This window comes from Pygocentrus nattereri, chromosome 27, assembly GCF_015220715.1.
Source record: "Pygocentrus nattereri isolate fPygNat1 chromosome 27, fPygNat1.pri, whole genome shotgun sequence".
In the NCBI taxonomy this organism is placed as follows: domain Eukaryota; kingdom Metazoa; phylum Chordata; class Actinopteri; order Characiformes; family Serrasalmidae; genus Pygocentrus; species Pygocentrus nattereri.
In genome coordinates, this window is record NC_051237.1 from 5852521 (window position 1) to 5873035 (window position 20515).

General features: G+C 39.6%; 1 protein-coding gene across 2 annotated transcripts in view; it reads left to right on the forward strand.

Annotated features, from left to right (window-relative positions):
* Positions 1 to 8066: 8066 nt before the first annotated feature.
* The window catches only part of kiaa1522 (KIAA1522 ortholog), a 50719-nt gene continuing 38270 nt past the window's right edge, over positions 8067 to 20515 (forward strand). The window contains exons 1-2 of one of the 2 annotated variants that reach the window (XM_017694070.2): positions 8067 to 8310; positions 9626 to 9908. In XM_017694070.2, the coding sequence (XP_017549559.1) occupies positions 9659 to 9908 (250 nt within the window). In that variant the 5' untranslated portion in view covers positions 8067 to 8310; positions 9626 to 9658. The remainder of the gene's footprint in view (positions 8311 to 9625; positions 9909 to 20515) is intronic. The other variant, XM_017694044.2, reaches the window with a different exon arrangement.

Consider the following 20515-nt stretch of genomic DNA (forward strand, 5'->3'; position numbering starts at 1 on the left):
GTTAAACCTGCATTAATCAGGGAACTTGGCACATCATAGGCCTTATTAAAGACAGAGGCATGAAGTGCAGAAGCTTCTAAATGAAAGTGTCTCCTAGCGGACTGAAATCTCTTTAATTAAACTCTTTATGCACTTCCTATCTAGAACCAACAAGTGTATGACAGTGAATGGTTAATAAAACATAGATGAGTGCCATGATTTAGATTTAACACTACAATACTTCTGACAACATGATAAATTTAGAGTCAAACTTTTAAAGGAGAATTTCACTGATATTTCACAATTTCCACATAATACAGTGGTTGAGAGGTAAACAAAGCCATATGGAGTGGTTTAATGTGAAATGATTCATTGTAGAAAACCATATCAACTTGAATTTTCTTTATAGCAGTGATGATGGAATCTGGGACTTGTGATGTCTACAGTGCAAATATAGTCTAAATTGAATTTACTTAAAATGACCAGTGGACATAAATGAGTCTGATTTTTTATGTATAATCTTGATAATGATAAAAAAGTGCTAAATCTAAAAAATATATATTTCTTTGGAGGCTATTTCACTTTACAATGCCCTTTATGTATCTCTCCACCAAGAACATATTATATTTTAGGCCAAAATCTTTTCTCTTTTCATAAAACCATGTCTCAGTTATCAGGCAACATATTCATAACCACTTCATGTAAAAACTTTCTGTGAGGTAGCTTATAAAGGCTTTAAATGCTTCGGGTTCCTATCACTACCACTGTGAACAATTCTGACTTGGTAAGTTTCGTTAGAACATTTCACAGCAAACCGCTCTGAATGACTTTGTTCACATAAACTGCTGCTACTCTGCGCAGCAAATGTCTAGTCACAGAATGAGTGTGCGAGTACTACATGCTCATTGTGCTCAGGTCTGTGTGCTCCTGCCAAAGATAAACAGCTGTGCTTTCTATTATATGTTGTAGGTGAGTGTGGTTGTGCATATTAAATGGCTTGTTGTGAATAAGTGGTGAGTTCTTTGAGTCTGACTGTGTGTGATTTTGTTATCGGCAGAGCGACTCGTTGGTGCAGAAGGAAATCCAGTCTGCAGAGGACAAAGAGAAGAGCAGCAGGATAATGAGGAGTGGGGAAAGGGTGGCTTAGCCCCACCGGCACGTGGGATTTCCTGCCTGTTGCCTCAGCTCTCATCACTGAGACACATGGGGCATTTTCAGTAGGGCTAGAGAGCTTGTTTTGGTGTTGCTCTTGCAGCCAGAAAGAATATTTGGATCCAGACTTACATTTATTACAGAGTATAAAAATATGTGTTGGATTCTCTAACTGTGAGAATAAGTATTGAAATAATGATTGTGTGGTGTGACTTTACTGTTATTTATTCTTTGCCATGAATAGTGTTTCCCATCACATTGACCTTAAACATTTTTTTCATTTCACTTCAATTGATTTTGCTTGATACAAAGGTAACAGATGTGGACGAAGTACACAAATCATGTACTTGAGTTAAAGTAGAGATACCCAAGGTAAAATATTACTCCAGTAAAAGTAGAAGTTCCTCCCTTTAGACCTCAACTTGAGTAAAAGTACAAATGTATTTGCCTTCAAATGTACTTAAGTATCAAAAGTAAAGGTACTAAAAGAGTAATTCTGGCTCTGATGTCCTGTTATCATTTTTATAACAAGACTCACTTCATGAACTCATTTCAGGTGAAAGTCCTCCAGCGTCTCTCTTGGTAAACCAGTCTTTTAATAGAACGTCATTAATTAGTGATGCTGATGTCTATTAAAATGATCATAAGCACAAAACACTGAAGGTAAACAGTTTCCATCAGGGAGAACCGAGTGGCTCTGAAATCACTTTTACAAACAAGCAACATTTCAGTTTAAGATTACTTTGTAACTTAGTTACAAGTTTAATAAAAACTGTCTTTAAACTCAGGATCACAAATACATTCTCCTTTACTGTATTGATCTGTAGGCCTCTGTTCATAAACATAAACTAACCGAAACTAATTTACTATAAAATGAAAGTGTTTTTATGAGCCCTGCGATGGACTGGCGGCCTGTCCAGGGTGTATCCTGCCTTCCGCCCGATGACAGCTGGGATAGGCTCCAGCACCCCCCACAACCCTGAGGGAGAAGCGGCTTAGAAAATATGTGTGTGTGTGTGTGTGTGTGTGTGTGTGTGTGAATTCAGAAAAAAAGAAACATGTCTCGACTGCATATGTGTACAAAGTTATTCTATTTAGTCTATTTAGTTAGTCTATTTATACAAAGTTAGGTTAGTTCATCATTTAGGGACGTATGTGCTCCCAAATTTTTACGCTGCTGCACTGATGTTGAACCGTGTGCTTGCACTGGGTCGGTATGACCAACAGGTCAAAACAAGCTCAGAACAAAGTGACCGCTGTGCTCTGATTGGTGTTCTTGCTTTGCACTTCTTTTGTTTTGAGACGTTACGTTTTTATACACACAGAAACGACAGATTTCTCAAAATGCAGTGGAGTAAAAAGTAAGATATTTGTCTTTGAAATGTAGTGGAGTGAAAGTAAAAAGTCACCCAAAATGGAAAAACTTAAGTAAAGTAAACAATACATCTCCTTAATGTAAATAATGTATCAAGAGAACATCTTCAAGATATTTACTTTAATATATTCAGATGCTGCACTACTGCTACGTCACTAAAACGTATGTTGTTAATGTGTTATTGATAAATGCAGTTTCCACTAATCAGAACATCAAGAAATAGCAGTTAAGGAGAACATCATCAGGAAACCTTATCTGTGACATCACAAAAGTCAATGTCTAAAGTATGCAAAACAACATCTAAAAAATCCAGAGATATTTTGCAAGTGAGTGCTGTAGACTGATGAAGTACAAATTACAACAAATTCTGGCTAGCTCCTACAACAGGAGAAGGATCCAAAACACCTCAAAATACACCATGAACAATTTAAGCTTTTAGAATGGCTTCCTCAGTCCCCTGACCTGAACATGAATCAAAATCAGTGGGTAGATCTTAAACATGCAATTCATTTTAAAGATAGCCCAAGAATACTGCAGAACTAGAAGAAGAAGAAGAAGAAGAGGAAGAGGAAGAAGCAGAAGAAGAAGAAAGAGATTGGGAGATGAGGCCTAAAACAGCTATATAAAGACTACTAGCTGGCTATGGATAGTGTGTGCAAGCTGTGTCTGCCAGGGGTATTACTAAATAAGATTTAGTAGGATGCCACAATCACTATTATTATGAAATTAATCTAATATAGAGGAACTGTGCATTCACACCTGCTGTTTTTTTTTCCTTTTATACTTTACTGTGGAGGTCCTGTTTACTTCTTTCACCTAGAAATGTAACAAACTATGTAATTTGGTCAGGGGTATCCAAGTACAGTAATGATAAAGTACAATTACAGAAGTATTTCCCACCTGTGATAATGAGATTAAAGAATAAGAAGCAGAATGTGGCAAGAATCAAATGTTCGTTCATACAGTTCACTGTTGAGGCTGTTTTGGTTTGTTCAGTGGTCTCGGGGAGAGCTGGCATTGTCAGAACAATGACTGCCTAGTGAGTTTAGGATGTTCTCGTGGCTAGTGTTCATGCACAGTAGAAAAAAAAACAGAAAGAAGACAACCCTTACATTTTTGCATCGAGTAGAGGATTACTGTTTTCTTCATTGTTGCTATAGTAGCATTTAAACATTTCAATGTGTTTGGAGTGAGTAAACTTGAGTTTGACTCACTCCAGCCCCACCCTATACTCTAAGTGTTCATGTACTTGGTCTCTTGGTCTCTTGGTCTCTCTCTCTCTCTCTCTCTCTCTCTCTCTCTTTCATTTCATTCTCTCATTGTCAGACTCACACAGAAATCACCATGCACAGTTTAAATATCTACATTTTATGCCAAATACCCACTCAAGGAGCAGCATCTGAAAACTGTCTTGTGACTGAATATAATATAAATGAACTACTAAAACCTTTTGTCATTTCTGGTCTTGTTCCTCTGAAATCTTACATGTGTGTACATATCTTTACTCTGCAGTCCTGATAAAATGACTTAGATAGTGATCCCCAGACAGCACTGATTTACTGGACAATTTACTGGACCCAGTCTAGTCCAGCCCAGTGCAGACAGAGGCCAAGAGCAGAAGAGCTCCATCTGTGCTTTTCAAAGCATAGGGAAAGTCAAACAATCACACCGGAAAAAAACTCCTCCACTGTTTACAGTGCATATTGAATCTTCCTAGATACATATCCCGAAGCACACGTCTCCCTTATCTGTGTTTAACTTTAAAACCACTTACATTTCCTCTGATTGAACACTGTATGATCGAAAACCATTAACCAACACATACAACATGGTCATGTTCACAACAGAACTAGTGGGTCAACACCCAGCCATGGACTCACTCCCTAAGCTGTAATGCCTAATATTATGATTTCAATGTGCTGAGGTCCGTTAATTCTCTGTAGGATTGATGATATGAGCCATGACAACAGCAAAATATCATGATTTTTAAGCTGATAGAAAACAGTAGTGATGCATTTGAAGAATCACGAAGAGCAAGTCAGGAATCAGCCTTCTGCAAATGAATGTTTTCTACCATTTAAAATTCCATTAAATCAACATGAAACCTATTACCTTGTTAGGTCATGTGCCTGGTAATATTAAGCATGATTCATCATATCATCTAATCATTCTTGGTTTTCCACAATGTTCCAACAAAATGTTTTTTTTGCCCACCTCTAAAATACTTTGTTTTTTGATGATGTCACCGATCATGTGGGGGCAAGGAGGAATAACATTAACCAATAATGATGTTTCACGTCCCCCTCTCCCTCCTCCCCCACCTATCATCTAAAGAAAACACTGGCTAGCTTAGATATCTAGTCTGAGGTATATCACAGTGTGGATGGAAAATTCATTATAATTAATGTAATTCATGTTGCCTTCTCACCTTTCAAAATTTTAAATATTGTAGATGTTATATATTATCAGATGCAAATTCAAATGCACAGACAAATGCAGATTCAGTTTTAGTCTATGTTAAGCCATCATTGCAAACCACAATGTAAATGATCATTTCTTGCCTCATCATCTAAAACTGGTAGCATTGGTACCAGTATAAAAGGATGAATTTAAAAGAATTTGGTTTTCAGTAACAACATGAAAAGACACTTTTTCCTGATTTTTCCCATTTTTGTCAAGTCCAGTTACATCCACTAACTAGGTCTCTTCCATCACACAAAGCTACCAAATGGAGAGAGTGGGGGGTAGCAAATGTTTTTCTCAAAATATATGAAGCTAGAGCATCTTTTCAAACTGCTGCTAATGCAATGCCATTGGACAGCTTAATATGCTTGGAGGAGAATGCTAGTGGACGCAGAACTACCAATTCTTTTACATCAGAAAAACTGCATTGGTCAATTTCAATTTGAGGGTTTTTACATTTATATTAGGTGAACCATATAAAAAAATATAGCCCTTTCATACATACCTCACAATTCCATTTCAAGGGACCCTATGTAATGAGATTTAAACACAATAAAGATGATTTTAAACTACATTGTTATGCTAGGATTTGGTTGCAAATGAATGACCTCTTGAGGTCTGAAACCCATACATGTAACCATTTTATGTTTTTTTCGTGTTTGTTGTTTTTTCTCTGCCAGGTCTGTGAAGCAGCCATTGTCAGTTCCTTTTATGTTGGGGGCTTGTTGCTCTGAGTTTTGTCTTCAGTAAGTGAAATGCATGCTTGTTTGGGTTCAGGTTTGGTGACTAACCTGGGCAGTAAAAAAAATTGCAAAGATGCTTCAGTATTCGTCCTGTTGCTGCTGCTGCTGTCAGTAGTCACATCATCAATAAAATCAAGTGACCCAGATTTACTGGCAGCCACCACACTGTGCAGATGAAGTGTTGTGTTTTTGGGTCATGAGCAGATCCTTTTTCACACTTTCCTCATTCTATCATGCTGGTAAAAGTTAATCTTTATCTGTTGTGTCTATCAGAGTCCCAGAACTCTATAGGCCATTTATGTACTTTGTATCTTAACTGTAATCTGACCTTAATTATTTATTGATTTTCTCTTTTTGATTATTGATTATGATCTACAGAATTGACAATTATCTGGTCCTCACGCTGTGAGACAACAGTAACAGAATCCAGATGTAAATATACCTAGAACTCTAAACTTTTAGGTAGATCTCACGTGTGATACACATCTGGCTAAAAACAACAGCCCACTGTTTAATTTTTATTACTTACTTATCTCCTGAAATGTATCTTTATCCAATTATCCAATCTAATAGGCTACACTGTACATTCTCTGCTCATATTACCTGTGCTGTATTAGTCTGCACCATTAGTAGTAGTAGGATATAAACAATGGAACAGCTAATCTGGTCCCTGTGCCCCCAACGGATGGATGTAGCCCACTCAGCTCTACACCAGCACAGCCCTATTGAAACCAGATGAGCCCTGCTCTGGTTCCCCTGTCACTGACTCCCATGTGGCGTGACATCACTACGCCTGCGCTATTCTTAGTTTCCGCTTCATGGCTCCTCTCTGCTGTGAAACAGTTGAAAATAGCTAATTCATGCTGCCAAGCAGTCAGAGTTCAAGGGAAAGTTCCTGGGAGGGATTTTCATTAACAGAGGTTAAAGAGTCACCCCTCCAACCAAGCACAACTGCTCCGAACAAGCACACACACAAATATCAGCCACTGCTAGTAGTCAGCAGTGGTGATGATGCGACATAGCTTAAGTTATGTAAATGGAAAAAATTTAACTCACTTTACCTGAGAGTCACAGAAAGCACTGAGCCTGATTTGGTAAAGTATGTCATACAAAGAGCCACAAAGTCTATGTCATTTCACTCTAGAAAGATTCTGGACACAACCTGTGGACATACTATCACTTGACATAGATGTAATGTCAACTTGATATCAAAGATGTGACCTAGTGGTCAGTGTTTATACACTGAGCATTGATGACTTCAAGCAGTTGAAAAACATTCCTGAGCTATTTTGTGGTTAATGTGAGACCAAATATTCTCTATAGGGGTTTAAATCCGAACTCTGTCCAGGACAAAACCTATTTATGTTAAAAAACATAATTTGGGATTGGCCTATTTTATTGCCCAGAAGTATACAAATTGTAGTACACAATTCAGAGTTTAATGTATTAGAAAACACATAAAATATAAAATGTGACATAACTTTTGCACAAGCCACATTTTTTCCCCTCAATATGTTAATTTCAGCAAATAGAAAGTAATTGTGCATTAAAAGTGCAGAAGTTAAAGGATAAGGATGTGTTAACTTATTTCCACTTAGAAAATCAACAACACATATCATTTGACCATGTGCACCCAGACTTTAGCATATGACTGTAGGCTAATTAACATTGCCCTAAGTAAAGTGTTACCCAGTCTTGAACTTTTTTTCTCCATATTTCACCCCTTAAAAGGCCTCACTGGACAGTCTGCATGTAGCTTATCTTTTACAAACTTATATAACTTAAGACTAACTCTTGTAGTCTATGTAGTCAATAATAAGCCTTTGGATGTTATAAGTCAGTTAAATAGAAATTGTCTATAAAGCTATGATAACACAAACTGTGGACCACCTCATCTGCTGACACTACAGTTACAAGGAAACTACATCAGAATGAAAGGAAAGTGGAAAAAAGTGATGCAGTGAATTTACTTCATTCAAATGTAGATCATTTCCATGCCAATGAAACATATTCCAACAGCACAACTGGTCAAAAGTAAGTAAACAGAAAAACCAAACTGTTGACATGTTTAATTTGTGTGGAAATCATGTACACATTTGAATCAAGTCAGTTCATCACTTTTTCTGTGCAAAGGAATAGAAAGCACAAAGCTTCCAGAGGAGGAAGTAGGAAGAATAGAAAGCTATGTCTTAGAGTGACGAGTGAGGGTGGAGAGGAGTGAAGTGGTGTGTGTGTGCGTGGGTGTGGGTGTGTGAGTGAGAGAGACACAGGGAGAGAGAGAAAAAAGAGAGAGACACGGAGAGGTAGAGGGAGAGAGAGAGAGAGAGGGAGGGAGGGAGCTTGTCATTGTGAAACAACGCTGGCTGGAATACACGTGTGTTGCAGTTGCTCTCTGCAGAGTTGAATAGAGGCCAGCAGTGAGCTGGGAGCGGACAGGAGGGGGAGGACTGACCAGCATGGAGCTCCAGCCACCCCGAAAGAGCTGAGCAAACAGCCCAGCACGGCTCAGCTAGGGGGGAGCAGAGAGAGAGACGGACAGAAAGAGGGACAAAAGCAGAAAAGAAGAGAAGGGAAGATCCCCTCCGGAGTGCATTGTATGTAAGTGTGTGTGCATGTGAATGTGTGGAAAACAATTTATGCCTGTGAGTGTGTCTAGAAACCCCTTACAGTGCAGCCTTATTATTAAGATGTTATTCTTAACTGTTGTTATAATAGGGCCCATATCCAACATTTATCTTGTGTTTTAATATTTTCTCTGCTGTGCTCTTATGACATATGTGTTTAAAAAGTCCTTGTACCTTTAAGACTAACATGTGCAAAAGATGTGTTCTCAGATTAGCTGCTCTGTATTGTGTCTCATTGAAGCAGCAAGTCAGACAGAAACACTCCATATGACTTCAGCAGCTCTAGGCTGAATAGTCTGAATAATATATATATATATATATATATATGCATTTGTTTTTGTGACATCACACATACAGTGATTGATGGCTTTTATTGCAGCTCAGTTTCCATATACTGGCTGTATGGATAGGAGAGTGAACAGTATGCTTTAAACTTACAAACTCATTTTAAAAAGAGTGTTGGAGTGGTCTTATAAATCACTTGGTGGCAATATGTAGTTATGTAGCTATATGGATATGAGGTGAGTGTCTAATGTAGGTTAAGGGGTTAATAGGTTAGTGCATATGTGTGTCTAGACAGAAGTGTGAGTGTCTATGGATGGGTATTTACCCTGCAGGTCTGTTCAGGGGGTCTGTCCATTCTGTCAGCTCCCAGGCATTTTTTTGCCTGTCCAAAGTGCACAGCAGTGGTTTGCAGCCACACTGGATGAGCGGCCACACTCTCTAAAAGAAGCATCTCTCTGCTGGGTTTGAGAATGGAACAGTGAGAGAGTTTTGCCACTGGCACTAGCCTGCGAAAACCAAAGTGCTGGTGGGCGAGTCTAACTGCGCTATGGGTTTTCTCCTGTGTGCTTCTGTCAGAGTGAAGGAGCGTAAGGGGCTTTACTCTCTGTGCTTTTGCATGAAGTTTGTGCTGTTCGTGTTTGCTCCCCTATTTTCTCACTCATTTTTTTCTAGTATTTGCAGGGTTTAGCAGGAAGGCATTTTACTGTTCTAGAGAAAGAGGTTGCATTTGCACCTTAATACTGACAAGGAAGAGGCTGAGCTGGGACTTGGTATCACCTGCATGTGAGATTAAAGGCATGTGATGGGCACCCATTTCTATCTCTCACAACCAGGAAAAATCTCTTAAAAATCTCTTTTAGAGGAGTGTCCTGGCCACTTTGGCTTCTCTTGACTGTCAGTCTCTGTCAGTCTGCCAAAAACTTTATCCCCTCCATAGTAAAGTTGGGATCTCATGGTTTTCATTTTGACTTAATTGTGATGTTATTGTTTATTTTTTTCCCCAGGACACTGTTGGAGTGGAGTCAGAGTGCCTGAAGATGTCCAGGAGTAGCTCCGTGGGGGACTTGGTGCCTAAAGACATAACTGAGGTCCTGGCCCTGCAGAGTAAAGTCAGTAAGGGCAAGAACAAGCGTGGCTCATCCCTGGGACGGGCTTTCAGTTGGTTTAAGGGCAGCAAGCAAAAGAGGAGTGTCAGTAATGGTCAGAGTATGTCAGCAAGTCTGGCAGGACGGACTGCAGAGTGTGCCACCATCAGACAGGGTCATGCCAACCATGACTCCACCAAAGGTAATTAAACCACTAAACCCCTTCTCAGCTTCTATTGTAAAGATATAGCTTAAGCCCATCATGCTGGTTCTTCTTGGGGCTGATTATTTTTATCTAGAGTACTCAGATGCCAGTCGGTCTGGAAAATTTCAAACCTGGAATTTTTTTTTTATTATGTGCCTGGTTATCGTTGGGTCATCTCAGCATTATCAAGGAGGATTATGTGACCGTTGTAGGAACATGTCTCCTCTGGAATGGCTAATCTTCTTAGTGTTGTATTTTCTTTTGGCTGTTCATCTCTCTTTCTTGAACTCCAGTACTCATGTCACATTGAATAAAGTGGCAACACCAACAAGGAGGGGAAGTTCTTGAACACTGTGCCTGGACTGCCTTATCCCTAAGTTCAGTCTCTTAGCCTTGTACTAAGTATTCACCTCATGGCATGTTTCTACAAAATACTGTTACAGGAAATGCAAGGCCCAAATTTTAACCATAGCATTCCTTGAGATTCATACATTTTTTGAACCTGTTGGGTAACTTGAGTAGGTGGTCCAACCAGAGGAGCAGAAAACTCTTTATAAAGATAGCTGAGTCTGCCAAAGCGTAACATCTTGTACACAAAAAGACAACATAGGCACATACAATGGCAATACTGGTATCCTAGACTTGGAAAATATGCAACATTGACCAGGAAGTGGCCATAGGAGTTGACTGTATAAATACAAAACAATTTTGGAGATATTTGGGAAAGGCTTTTGGCGCTTTTCTAAAGAATCCTGATCCTTTCTTTTTTCAGGATGAAAACTTTGATCCAAAGGCATGCAGGAGAGAGCAGGCCAGAATGTGGACAGGGCTGTGTGACAGAAGAGGGAGATTAGAGACACAATGCTGTATTGAGCTGGAGAGATGACAGAGAGCGGATTCTTTATTAAATGCTTTTTTAATTAGAACACCCCCTCCTGCATGTTCTCACAGTCTCTGCAACTGCGCTTCAGAATTACAGGGAGCTAGAATTACACACATGCAGTTAAACAACTCAGTTATGCATTACTGCTTATTGTGCTTTATTATCTACCTCACTGCTCATTATTATATACTTTGAACCCTCATGTGACGAGTATGGTAAAAGGGCTCTCAGGATTTGTTTATTTATGTTCCGTGGGGTGCAAATACACTTGACAATCAAAGTTTGTCAAGTCATAAAGACAGGTCACAAAAACTGCTTAAAAATTCTGAGCATTGTGTAAAAACATCTGTCTAATCTTTAGACTGTGGCTGATATTTTCTCTGTGAGTAGACCGCCTTTGTTCTAACTGTCCTGATTCAGGCTGATATAAGCATTGAGCTTAGGGGTCGATAGTGCAGCGCTAAAGTATTGCGTCACCCTTGTTTCGTTGTGTTTTTGCTTTTATCTGCCCCCTCCCTCCCCCCAGGGTGCTCTATTCAGTCCGGAGGCTTTTTTAGGGGTGAGATCACTGTGTGTGTGGGATTCCCTCAGTCTCTGTCCAGGGATATACATGCTACACACACCCATACGTGTCCACATCCACAGGCATCACTGATCCATACTGCTTACTGTGGGGAGTGGAAACTGGGATGTGATGCTAAAGTCAAGTTTGAAGTTTTTATTTAACTGCTTAACGTGTAAGGGCCTGTATGTGGGCTCACACTTCAGTTGGGGGCAGTCGTGGGCTGGAGGTTAGGGAACTGGCCCTGTGACCAGAAGGTTGCTGGTTTGATCCCCAGTGCCAACAGTCCATGACTGAGGTGTCCTTGAGCAAGACACCTAACCCCCAATAGTTCTCTGGGCAAGTGTGCTTACTGCCCCCGTGTGTGTATTCACTAGTATGTATGTGGTGTTTCACTTCACGGATGGGTTAAATATAGACCGTAACCCTGTTTGTTGGATTAAAAAAGTATCACTTAACTTAGTTCCTCACTCTCATAACTACATAACTTACATTCGAAAAACTCAGGAGACATGTAGGTTCACTGGCTGTTTTGAAGAGTTAATAAAATGGCTATATTTGCATTATAGACATTGTGATCTCTGGTTCCTATCACCTCCACTGTAAAGAGGCATGTCAAAGCACTCTAAATAACTTAGTTTACATTTCAATATCTAATTATGCAGAAATAATAAAAAAAGAAAAGTAAAACATCTGGTAGATAAATTAATAAAATAAAATAATGGCATATTGGGTTACTTATTAATATGTCGACTCTCTATATATTAATATAATATAAATTTTTATGACACATGCTGATCTTTAGTATTGCAGAAACACTAACAATACACATTACATATTGAGAAAACTTAGCATGATATTGCCTATCCTAACTTGCACATTAGTTTCATAACAGTTACTGAATAATCTACTGTAGTAAGTAGCAAGTTTTAAGATTAATAGCTGGTTAAACTAAACTTCATGTATCAGTGCTGAAGTTTAATGTATGCTATTCACAGCCCAAAATGGATCTTCGTGAGTCCTTGACATCCATGGAAATCCTACATATATAAATGTTGCAACTAAATCTTGGTTAAGGCTGGCTACCAAAAAGGCTTTGCTTACCAACAGTGTGGTGGAAATGTCAACTAGAGCCAAGCAGAGTTTAGCCCAGTGCTGTTAATGGCTATTGTCACAGGCAAATCCATTGTCCATTTGTTATCATCTATTTGGACGTCACTGCAGAGAAGAGATCTGTGGCCAAAAGCAGGAAGGGTGAAATGTGACCGCTCAGTAATTACACTGGAAAAACGAACAGCTGAATGTTTAATGATGTCTCCAGACAATGATATACACTCTGCCCCCACGTCAGAGAATCACACATGCAGCTGGGGATAAGAGCTGAAAGACCTTGGTGACAACGCCAAAGCCATTTCTCAATCTTTTACAGAATATCGGAATTAGTTATCTCAACAAAGAACACTGTGTGTTAGTGATACAATGTTAAGGTTGCTGAGATGTGCTGCAAAAGGTTGGCTTGATCATTAAATCACATTTTTTCCTATACTCAAAAGGCTTGAGCTTTGGGCACTGAGAGCACTGTTTACAGACAGACATATGTAGAGAATATTGTATAGTAGTGCATCTATTACATAGGATATGGACAGGAGGCAGTGCCAGGCGGTACTGTTAAAATATTAATATCATAATACTTTCCACATATATCAGGGACTTATGTGTCAGACTATATTTAGGTTTGCAATAATAAATCTCCTGAGTCCTGACACCCTATGCTAAAGAATGTACTATGATACTGACATATCTTAGTTTGAGTAGGCAGCGTTGTTTTATTTTTGTCACTAAAATTCCACCAAGAGGAACCTTATATAATGTATTTCTACTTAAGAATGACGGGAGCAGAATCCTGGATGTAATGCTTGCTGTCCAGCAATACTAAAAACGGAAAAACTAAATTTAATGTTGTTGTGTGACTCTAATACAGGTGCTCCAAGACAGACAATATATCTCCTGGTCAGTCATTTGGAAGGCCTGCAAAAATTCCATGGCAGAGCTCCATTGCACCACCTGTTCACCTCTCAACAACTCTAGATCCTTCTCATTAAATGGCCTATATCATGGAAAACCTCACATTTTCTAATAAAACAAACTTGATGTAGTATGTAAACACTGGTAACGGTACAAAATTCACTGGTCCAAACAGGTATGGGGAGAAATAAGCCTGTTTGGCAATTATTGTTGTTGTGATGTCACAAAAACCATCATATTTACATATATAACTGCTTATTTGGCCTACAGCTATTTCACTCCACCCATTCACACTATTATAAAAAATGTTACCTCTGGCACTTCTTTTTTGAATGAGGCACAATACAGGGCAGTCAACTGGAGCTTAGGCCATTTACATATGTCAGTCTTAAAGACACAGTAACAAAAACAGCTAGTTTAATTCTAAAGGATAAGGAGAGGTTGGAAAATGATTTTGTAAAATTGAATTATGACTGTGTTTGGTATATAAAACCATGGAAATGTTATAAGTAGACCTCAGAAGACAAGCTAAAATACAAGAAAAATGTGGGATATCAGTCCTTTAAAGATGTCTGAAAGTAAGAAAGCAACAGAGATGTGATGAAGATGAAAGAGAGAGAAACACAGCAGCTTACAAAGACAATGGCCAATCCTCTGAGTAACTTTTTATTCTCTTTTTGTTTTTTATTGGGCCTGTGCTGGGCAGCAGACTTTAGTTCATTGAAGGCTACAGTGATGGAAACGTTTGTATTTTCCTTGTATCCTTTGATGTGCCAGTTCAAATCAGCCTGGCTATCTCATGTGTCTCAGCGTGTGTTGGGTTTTCTTATGTAATCCTGGGTAACGAATACACCTGGTGACATATGCACTCTCACCGTTTGCTTCACCTAAACTTTGCCCCCTCTCACCCTGTTCTCTCGCTCTGCCACCTGCTTGGCAAATCAATTTGACTGATACTGCTTATATGGCAAGTAGCATGATTCACTCTACAATTACATAAGAAGCCATTAAGTCTTCTTGTTACTATAAACCTTCTTGGAAACTCTTGCACACCTCTTATAATGTCAGAGCAGGATAAAACTCAGTAGTTAATCCTTTTATAGGTAGATTTTATGTGGCTTAAATGCACCTTTCGAACGCTGGCCTGTGAACTGGCCTGTGCGGCCTTGCTGTTTGATCTAGGCTGACTGTGAGCTGTGATGTAAGTCCAATGAGACGGAGGAAGTAACAGCGCAAATGAATTGAAATTGAGTTCAGAACTCCAGGGTATAATCAGCATGATGTGGAATATGTATTAAACCAGGCAGCCAAGGTCACCCTCTGTGACCTCAGACAGGGTCATAATGGTTACACCCAAAACTGTATGAGACATGCAACACAAATGTGGCACAGACACTCCCAGAACAGACTACCACACTAGTGGACCCCTGTGACTCGTAATAACAAGGACACCGTACAACCCCATAGAGAGAATAAAGTCTCTTCCTGTTGTCATAGCAGCTAACCTCACAACCCCCTTCTATCACACACTCGTTATCTCTCTCTTTTATTTTCCTTTCAGTAATGTTCTCCCACTCTGCTGTCTGCTTGAGTCATTTGAAACACAGTGGTTGTTAATGAAATGGGTACAGTGCCAGAAAACTGTGGATAAGGTGGTGTGTATACTGCACTATGCAAAAGACTTAAAAGCTTTAAGTTTTAACAAATACACATAAATCCTTATTATAACATAAAATAATAAACATAAATTTATTTTCAATAATTATCAATATCTCGATTAGAAGAACATTAGTTCCTGGCGTCTCTGTACGCTCCTGTCATTGCTTGGTGGTTTGATGTGGCGTGGTACACTGCGGAGAAATGTACCACTTTACGGTGGTGGTGACAGGGGCCAGATGTCTAAAACATAAAATCTAGCACCAATGAATGAATGTTCTTTCTAAAACATCCAACAAACTTATATGTGTCATCCGAGTTTTTTATATGTAATATTGATAATAATAAAATGTGTTAAATCATGGTAAAAGAGAGCTAAACTGCAAAGGAAAAAAAAAATCTACTATTTTGCCTTACAACTCCCTGCATGTACTTCTCTGCTAGGAGTGAATGGTAAAAAAAAAAACAAAAAAAAACAACAGTTTAGGCCAAAACCTTTTCTCAGAATTAATATATAGAATATATAGGGCGGCGCTGTGGGTAGGCCTGGGTTCGATTCCCCAGGGGGTGACCAGAGTCCTTTCTGTGTGGAGTTTGTATGTTCTCCCCGTGTCTGCGTGGGTTTCCTCTGGGTGCTCTGGTTTCCTTCCACAGTCCAAAGACATGCAGTCAGGCAAATTGGACATGCCATGCTACATTGCCCCTAGGTGTGTGATTCTGTCTGTCTGCTCTGCGATGGACTGGCGACCTGTCCAGTGTGTGTGTGTGTGTGTGTGTATGTGTGTGTGTGTGTGTATATATATATATATATATATATATATATATATATATATATGAGAGAGCGTGCGAGAGAGAGAGAGAGAGAGAGAGATGTGGATTTAACACTTGTGAAAACCTTCTTCTGAAATACTAAGTTTCAAAGTTTCTAAATACTAAGTTTCATAATTCAAATGTATATTATTCACAGTACAACATTTTATGAGTATTTGTTTTACCATTTCAGTTGACTAATTCCTCATGAAATATCCATAATGTAATGAGTATCTTAAAATACTATGACGATATACATGACATCTCTCATTTGGACATGGACTAAACGTTAAAGAAGATTCCGTTGTCTCTGTCTGCCATAAAATCTGCACTTACTCTCTACCTTATGTTGCCATTCTTTCTCAATCACCTCTCTCTCAATCACTCACTTTTTTCTGCACCTGTGCTATTAAATTGCTGAATGCTCAATGCCTTGCTGTTCCCAAAATGGTTCATGACTCATCATATCATTTTAACCTTGAGCTTGTGCTACCTGGCCCACTCAAAGCTCAGACTCAAGCATGTTAGGAATGGAGTGAGAATAATGAGCGCACAGATCCACAATGCCAGCATGTGCCCAGGAATCTCTAACTTCCTGAACCTCAAAGTTAATCTAAACACTGGTGAACAAGAATGTCACAGCAAACAGCAGAGTTTCTTACTAAGAAACAACAAGAGCCTGTGAGCCTTTGAGAACAGCATGGAAAGGGCAGGCTGGCACCAGGTGAGTGCTCTGTGTGCCTGCCAGTCTCTGGACCTGCTGGAATGCAGCTGGACGGAATCTGCCTCAGTGCCAGCTCTGTTTCGCCCCGCATTCCTACACAGCAGATTTCTAGCACATTTAGCAAGTGTGGCTTTCTGGGCAAGTAGAACATTCCGTTTACCAAAGTGTCCTTGGATCATTTCTGCCAAGTTTTGTATTCCTGAAAACAACAGAAACACAAGGCAGAAAAACGCAGTGCAATGCAGTGCCATAGAGAGCTCATCCACAAGAGGGCAGAATAAAGCAAGCCCAGTTTTTTCCATCAGTACATCATATACATCAGCATACCATAGTGAAGAGTATGGTTTGTTAAAGTTCAGTTTGATGTTGAAAGCTCTCTTTCCTCGCTTGCTCTACAAGCTGTCTCCAGTCTGTATCTGCCTCCACCAGTAGAGGGCAGTATGGGCAATCTTAGTATGCTATAACATGCAACATGGTGAAGAGCAACATTTTAATTTCAGTTTCATGTTGTTCAGACCTCATTTTACCCACTCATCAAGAAAACCCCAGCTCAATACCTTTTTTGGCCCTTAAACATGGTGTTGAAGGATATTCCAGCAAAATGTAGTCATTACTTATGTTTTAAACATGATTACTTGCCTCCTACACACGTGCCACAGTGGTTTAAAGACAAGTAAATCTCCTTTCTGATGATGTATCTTGTTGGTGGAAGTAAATTTCGAAAGAATACAGGTGCTTCAGGGATGCTTAGGTTGGTTGTTTGTTTTTCTTTTTTGTTTTTTTTTGCTAGCTGGTTAATTCTTAACTTAATTATTTCTTTAAAGCAGCACTATATAATATTTTTGTTAAAACTAAAAGAAGTAGTATTACTGGGCTTAGACAGAATATGTAACATGTGTGAGTTTGTGCTTTGTCACCAATGATAGATACAACTACAGATACATTTATTATCCTCTAGATCAGTGGCTATCAGTCAGGATTTGTTGAGCATCATATGGCTTCCCAATGATGTATTTGTGGAATGCATGCTGGGTATTGCAGTAGCTGAACACTGATGGATGAAAATAAAAACAATACAAAGTCTTGAATTCTGTCAGATTATTCATTATACACTTGGGCCTTGTATCTGAGATGCACTATATGTCCAAAAGTATTCAGACAGTCCTTGTAATGATTGTATTCTGCTACTTAAAGTTGTGCCTATTGCATTTACAGCATTTGGCTGACACTCTTATCCTGTGCGACTTACAACTTGATTATTGTTACACAGGTAGGCGAAGGAGTGTTAGGAGTCTTGCCCAAGGACTCTTATTGGTTTAGTGTAGGGTGTTTGTCCAGGTGGGGGATTGAACCCCAGTCTACAGCGTAGAAGGCAAAGGTGTTAACCACTACACTAACCAACCACTATTGCTGACACAGGTGTTCAGTTGCAGAAGAGCATGTGTAATCACAGAAGAGCGAAGCAGCCACATATGAACCTTAAGTCACCATGCCCAGTGCCAGTCATGGGCTGAGGATTATAAAGCCCTGTAGCATTGGGATTTGGAGCAATGGAACTGCATTCTTTAGGAATGGAGCTCCAATACATTTACATTTATGGCATTTGGCTGATGCTCTCATCCAGAGCGACATATAATTTGATCATGTTACACAGGTAGTGTTAGGAGTCTTGCCCAATGACTCTTATTGGTATAGTGTAGGGTGCTAACCCAGGTGGGGGATTGAACCCTAGTCTAAAGCATAGAAGACAGAGGTGTTACCCACTACGCTACACCAACCATGTACCAGTCCCTAATGCTCTTCTGGCTGAATGTAATCAAATCCTCATAGCAATGTTACAACATCTAGTGCAAAGCCTTCCCAGAACAGAAGAATGAGGGGAACCCCTTATTAAAGGGCCCATAAAGGGCCTCCCTTGAGGTCCACCTATAATTGTGTGTTTTTTTGCACCTAAAACATAACTAATTATTATGAAATATAGTTATAAATCAATTACAAATTTTTTTTACGTGAGCATTTTCCAGCTTCATCCCTTACAATTAAACAGGCAGTTTTTGTCACTGTGCCTTTACACCTGATACATACACTATATTTCCAAAAGTATTCAGTCGTCTGCATCACACGCATATGAACTTGAGTGACATCCCATTCTTAATCCATAGGGTTTAATATGATGTCGGCCCACCCTTTGCAATTATAACAGCTTCAACTCTTCTGGGAAGGCTTTCCACAAGGTTTAGGAGTGTGTTTATGGGAATTTTTGACCATTCTTCCAGAAGCGCATTTGTGAGGTCAGACACTGATGTTGGACAAGAAGGCCTGGCTTGCAGTCTCAGCCCTAATTCATCCCAAAGGTGTTCTATCCAGTTGAGGTCAGGACTCTGTGCAGGACAGTCAAGGTCTCCCACATCAAACTCGCTCACCCATGTCTTTATGGACCTTGCTTTGTGCACCGGTGTGCAGTCAGGATGGGGCCATCCCCAAACTGTTCCCACAAAGATGGGAGATTGAAATTGTCCAAAATCTCTTAGTCTGCTGAAGCATAGTTCCTTTCACTGGAAGGGGCCGAGCCCAACTCTTGAAAAACAACCCCACACCATAATTCTCCTCACTTAGCACAATGCAGTCAGACAAGCATCATTCTCCTGGCAACAGCCAAACCCAGAGTCATCCATCGGATTGCCAGATGGAGAAGCGTGATTGGTCACTCCTGAGAACACGTCTCCACTGCTCTAGAGTCCAGTGGCAGGGATTTATACCACTGCATTCAATGTTTTGCATTACGCTTGTTGATGTAAGATCATTTTGCGTGGTCCTCCACTTCATGGCTGAGTTGCTGTTGTTCTCAATCGCTTTCAATTCATTTCGCGGCTGGACTTATTGCACAGATGGCATCTTATCATGGTACCATGCTGGAATCCACTACACTCCTGAGAGCAACCAATTCTTTCACAAATGTTTGTAGAAGCAGTCTGCACGCCTAGGTGCTTTGTTTTATACACCTGTGGCCATTGAAGTGATTGGAAAACCTGAATTCAATGATTTGGATGGGTGAGTGAATACTTTTGGAAATATAGTGTATATATATATATATATATATATAGTCCTTATAACTTCAGCATTAATGGGCAGAGTTCAACTGCTGTAAGCCAGATAGGCGGATATATGTAAATGTGTTCATGGACTGTATGGAGTGAAGAGTAAATGGTAACTTTTAACTTTTAAAACTAGCTTTAACTAATGTTTACACATTACACCAAACACCATTATCAAAACAGAACATTTGGTTTTCCATGATATGGACCCTTTAATCCCCTTGATTTCAGAAAAAGCATTGGATGAACAGGCGTCCACAAACGTTTAGACATGCAGTGTAACAGCTGCATAAACTAGGGACGTTATTGGTAACATAGCTTACAGCAGCATTGCTTTGCATTTGAGTGCAGACGCATGACATAAGTTGCAAATGGCAGCCAAATTCCCTCTGTGGCAAAGGATTCTCCTTCAGGCTATGTTCTCTTCTATGCATTATGGCCTGGATGAGAAGAGTATAAACAAGGCAGGCAGACGAAATAGTACAGTCAAAGATAAGGCCATTTATTATATTATATTAAATTCAATTATATTTCTTTTGAACCCACTGACCCCTCACAGCACACATACCTGTGTGAACCAAAGCACTGAAATGTAGATATCTGGCAGCAGATTTTCTCCCTTTAGCCAGCAGTCGGCCTACATGACTCGGAAGCAGGAAGCTGTGCTAAGTAATATTATGCAGTCCTTAGGACATTGTATTCTTGTCATGCAGGAACTTCTTCAGATCATGAGCCAGCTAAAATACCACTGCTCGCCTCAGTGCATTTTCTAGACCGGACAGAAATCAATGTGACTGGGTGAATTTAGTGAAGGACTTGAGTGAACCTGTGATAGGGCTGTGGAGGAGT